The sequence below is a fragment of the Aedes albopictus genome, chromosome 2 (genome assembly GCF_035046485.1).
Source record: "Aedes albopictus strain Foshan chromosome 2, AalbF5, whole genome shotgun sequence".
Taxonomy (NCBI): Eukaryota; Metazoa; Arthropoda; class Insecta; order Diptera; family Culicidae; genus Aedes; species Aedes albopictus.
The window spans coordinates 445,346,039-445,351,232 of record NC_085137.1 but is presented as its reverse complement, the minus strand read 5'-3'; the positions used below and the strand labels follow the sequence as shown (position 1 = coordinate 445,351,232).

The window sequence follows — 5,194 nt, the reverse complement described above, 5'->3', positions numbered from 1 at the left end:
AACCAAATGTCTCACCACGCTGAAAAGTTGATCGATTGGTTACCCGCTAGTGGTGACCAATCGATCAACTTTTCAGCGCAATCCATCATTTGGTTCTTCAGATTTGATGATGATGAATATGATGAAATGTTGGATTCCGTCTTATTTTTGGACGTAGATTCCGATTATGAAATAATCTGGACACCCCTAAAGAACCCAATTATGTAAGCTATGATTAAACATGGAAATCAGATTTGTAAAGTTGCTCTTGGCGGATGAGCTTTTAAAAATAAACGGACGCTTTGCCAAATGTGCAAATTTTTCCGCACGCATAATCCAGCAGGCCAACAGTGGTTACAAATATAATAAATAAAGAATATGACCCACTCTAGCACTGAACTGGCGAACGCATTTTACCGATAGCAGCGACACAGTTGACTCGCGGTCGAACTAATTTATTGCAGCAAAGCCGCAGGTGGCTTTGATTGAAGAACAAAAAAGATAAACAAGGAAAGTTTTGGACGAACACCAGACGTCATTCTTCGGTGCTTCAAGGTTCCACGTCCAAAATTGTGGGATTTTGTGGATGCAATTCTTTATATGAGTTCACGGTAGGTACTGCCTCGGGTACTGCAACAATGCGCTCATCAAGCTCGAGTTCGAGTATCATTTATACCATGATGCGGTTTTAGCGTGGGCACCATCTCAACACCACAGGCAGCAACTCAATCCCATTGCCATTTCCACCGGTCCCTGCAAAAACTTCCTAAAAGAAAATGGCTTAGAGTATAACTGTTTTCAACAACAACAACGTTGCATGGGACCCCGACCACTTTATTCTATAATTTAATTTGCTATTATGTAACGTAAGTGCTCACACCAAGCTACCAAAACCTGAACGAGTTCCCACCCAACCGAGACTCATACATCTCTAGATTTGGTAGTTACTGCGAAAATATCGAGGAAAATATCGTATTTTTTTTTAATTTGCTGCTCATATTACGACGTGCTTATCGGGACTAGAGTACTAAGTCCAGTATTTACTTTCTGATTCGCGGGACGACATAAAGCGAATTTCGTCGTTACAACTCAGAAAGGAAAGAAAGACACGACACTTTCGGTTTAGTGACCGTTTGATAACCGTTACAATCTGGAATCTGTCCGGACTTCATGAGGACTTGTGCAAGTGCATTGAGCGGTATGAAAAAAAAAAACGAGTTTACTCTCAAACCAAGGGGGAGTCGCTGAGCACATCTTTACTTGTGCCAATTATTATCAGTGTGCCAACGGGTATTGAATTGTGCCTCAGTGTGCCCCGAAGTGCCACTGCTTGATGATTTAGATTTTGCTTGGCAACTACCAAGACAACCAACTGTTTGTTTTCATTTTGCAGGTCAAATGCACATGGTTGCCTAGTTTTTTCACCCAAACTCAAGTGTCAAAATTGTGCCTGAGAGTGCCTCGGTGTGCCACACAGCGTATAAGGCGGTGTGCTTGGCACCTCTTGGCACAATGTTCCAAGCGACTAGCCCCTTGTCTCAAACACACCATGAGGGCCGACCAGCAACTCATTCCAATGACATTTATGACGCACTGAAACACAACAGCTGCTTTGATTATCGTTGTTCAAATAGTTCGATTGAAAGCGCTGTTGTCGAACGAATATGTTCGTCGATTGATTGTATGAAAAAAGCAAGAGTGGGTTATCTTGTTCTTAAAAATCTTTGATGGTTACAACATTGACAAAATATTAGGGGGATTCACTTAACAGCGTAAACTGATTAAACGTCGTCATCACCAAGGCAATCTTTGATTATTTCATTCGCAAAATCATAAAGCATTTCAAATAAGCAGAAAATCATGGCTTACGCAGCAATTTAATCTGTTTAGTGAGTACGTGAGTACCCCTAATAGGGGTGAATGTCAAGCGTTTGCTTTGATGTTGGTTGATACGTGCGGAAAAGTTTGCACACTTGGCAAAGCGTGTACAGGCTTTAGTAAAAAAAAACTCCGATTTTGAACTGCACGGATAAAAATATTTTCTTTTGAGCTGGAAACCTCGCTGGAAACCACCCTTAACAGAGCAAAATTTGTTACCAAATTCAGCACAACCCTGCACATATTTAAATTTTGTTTACAGTGCTGCTTGTGTGTAGTCAATCGGTTTTGACGTCTATCTTTTGCCGTTTCTTTCGCATACAAAATTTTGTTATGTTCGGAACTAACAAGAGTTGAGGAGGAAAATAAGTTGACATCGGTCGAAAGTTACACTGAACGAAAACGCCCGCCGTACAAAGAATGATTTTTCATTCATTCCGATACAAAACCGCAAAATCTCAATTTTGAATGATTTCACAGCAGAATGATTTTACTGTCATCGATTGAAACAAAATCATCCTGATGTGAAACTAAAAATGACACAATTCATGCATGTTTTTTCGCTCGGGGTTTGTTGTGAATGATTATCATCACAAAACCATCGGAAAGCATTTTCCTCTGTGCCTCATACCGAAAATCATTCAATCACTGAACGAAAATCCCCACCGCTCAAAAAAATGAATCCTCACTCAATCGTGTAATCAATCGGTGATTCCTAAAACTGAATGACAATCACGATCGTATGATTTTTTGAACAATAATAAAGGGATTCTTGCTTACTTGTTGTATCCTAGATGTCTGCATGTTGTCTACTTCTCCTTCAAATTTGGAAAGATGAAATTTGCATGCATTGTTTTTCATTTTGCTGTTGGCGCGCCATCCATATACCAGTTTAAAATGGCAAAATCAACGTTGAAGTCTTTAAAAGTGATAGATTTTAGTGAAAGTGAATGTGTATGTAAAATCAGGCCAAACATGTCTAAAGGTCCAATCTGCAAAAGAGAGGTTCTCTTTGGTTTCCCTCTCTCTCTCGTTAATATCTCAGCTGTTTATTTAAATTGTGATTGTCTCCTTGCATAGAACGATGGTCAAAACAATCGTCTTTTGATTTTTACTGCAAAAATAGTTGAAAAGTGTACCATTACATTGCAATAATTGAAAGAGAAAGTGAACAAAGAGAGCCTCTCAAATGCAGATAGGACCTATTGAAATGTTTGGCCTGAAATGTGATTTCCTCGGTGATTTCTTATAAAAAAAATATTCTAATAAAGGTTAATTCCAAGGGGGAGTCGCTGAGCACATCTTTACTTGTGCCAATTATTATCAGTGTGCCAACGGGTATTGAATTGTGCCTCAGTGTGCCCCGAAGTGCCACTGCTTGATGATTTAGATTTTGCTTGGCAACTACCAAGACAACCAACTGTTTGTTTTCATTTTGCAGGTCAAATGCACATGGTTGCCTAGTTTTTTCACCCAAACTCAAGTGTCAAAATTGTGCCTGAGAGTGCCTCGGTGTGCCACACAGCGTATAAGGCGGTGTGCTTGGCACCTCTTGGCACAATGTTCCAAGCGACTAGCCCCTTGGTCAGATCTGCTTTTGAATGACAAAAATTCAAAAATCATCTGATTTTAGGCATGGGGCTCGGATGAGGCAATTTTCATTCAATTTATGGCGGAGATTTTCGTTCAGTGTACGCTATAGTGACGCCTTGTAGTCACACATACAAAAACAGCTGAGATATTAACGAGAGAGAGAGGGAAACCAAAGAGAACCTCTCTTTTGCAGATTGGACCTTTAGACATGTTTGGCCTGATTTTACATACACATTCACTTTCACTAAAATCTATCACTTTTAAAGACTTCAACGTTGATTTTGCCATTTTAAACTGGTATATGGATGGCGCGCCAACAGCAAAATGAAAAACAATGCATGCAAATTTCATCTCTCCAAATTTGAAGGAGAAGTAGACAACATGCAGACATCTAGGATACAACAAGTAAGCAAGAATCCCTTTATTATTGTTCAAAAAATCATACGATCGTGATTGTCATTCAGTTTTAGGAATCACCGATTGATTACACGATTGAGTGAGGATTCATTTTTTTGAGCGGTGGGGATTTTCGTTCAGTGATTGAATGATTTTCGGTATGAGGCACAGAGGAAAATGCTTTCCGATGGTTTTGTGATGATAATCATTCACAACAAACCCCGAGCGAAAAAACATGCATGAATTGTGTCATTTTTAGTTTCACATCAGGATGATTTTGTTTCAATCGATGACAGTAAAATCATTCTGCTGTGAAATCATTCAAAATTGAGATTTTGCGGTTTTGTATCGGAATGAATGAAAAATCATTCTTTGTACGGCGGGCGTTTTCGTTCAGTGTACAAGACTTGGTTGTTATGGACCATCAAAGGTCTGCGCCAAAAGCGAGAAAGAAAAAAAAAAAAAACTAACAAGAGTCTTGTTTGAAACAGTGATTTTCTCAATCGTAAAAATCGTTTTAAAACTCTATAAAACACTGAACCTGAATTCCGCACAATGCCTCCGAAGCGGAAGGCTCCCACGACGGACGAGGATGACGATGACTACCGCAAAAAGCGCAACCGAAACAACGAGGTAGGTATCACCTCACGATTGACCGAATTTCATCATCCTTCAATCTCGATCGGGTGCGCGTTATCACCCACTTTGTCTGTTTCGTTTTTTGTAGGCCGTGAAGCGTAGTCGCGTGAAATCCAAACAGCGCACCGAAGAAACGCAGCAGAAGGTCAATGATCTCCGGGTGAAGAATCAAGTGTTGGAGGATAAAATCAAAAATCAGACCAAGGAGCTCAAATTTCTGAAGGAGCTGTTTCTCACCCAGGCACAGGCCAAATCCGACAAATTGGTCGGGGTCAATCTGGCGGAATTGCTCAAGAGTTCCGATGAAGAAGAAGAGGATGAAGGAAGTGACGAGGAGAAAGGAAGCAGTCGGAAGAATAAATCGAAGGCGGGTAGCAGTAGAAGCAGCAGCAAAGCGGGTTCTTCCAGTAAAAGTTAGTTGGTAAGAGGCTTGTTGGTTTATAGAATCTATGTTTGTTTAGGGTATAAGTAATCGAATAAGAATTCGAAAGTTTTAAGACTAAAGTATTGTGTCGGTAAGGGACCAGAGCATACCGAAAGTCCTTTATGCCGTTTTCATGAAACATCTTAGATGGATGATTCCCTAAACAAAGTTGCCCTTAATTGGGACATGCTAATTACTGTTCAATTGATTTGCCTTAATATCACTAGAAAAAGGTCGATCACTAGTAAGGTCAATTATGGCGCACTTAAACTTAAATTGGGTTTT

At 40.0% G+C, this 5,194-nt stretch overlaps 1 protein-coding gene across 2 annotated transcripts; it reads left to right on the top strand.

The window, feature by feature from the left end:
• The first annotated feature begins 2,161 nt into the window (after positions 1 to 2,161).
• LOC109410042 (CCAAT/enhancer-binding protein homolog 2) lies at positions 2,162 to 4,989 on the top strand. Of its 2 annotated transcripts, XM_062849162.1 has the most exons (3): positions 2,162 to 2,211; positions 4,324 to 4,479; positions 4,574 to 4,989. In XM_062849162.1, the coding sequence occupies exons 2-3, from the start codon at positions 4,402 to 4,404 to the stop codon at positions 4,901 to 4,903; spliced, it is 408 nt and encodes a 135-aa protein (XP_062705146.1). In that variant the 5' UTR covers positions 2,162 to 2,211; positions 4,324 to 4,401; the 3' UTR covers positions 4,904 to 4,989. The 2 variants fall into 2 exon arrangements, with proteins under 2 accessions (XP_062705146.1, XP_029725828.1); XM_029869968.2 differs by lacking the exon at positions 2,162 to 2,211 and having other exon boundaries at positions 4,282 to 4,479.
• Positions 4,990 to 5,194: the final 205 nt, after the last annotated feature.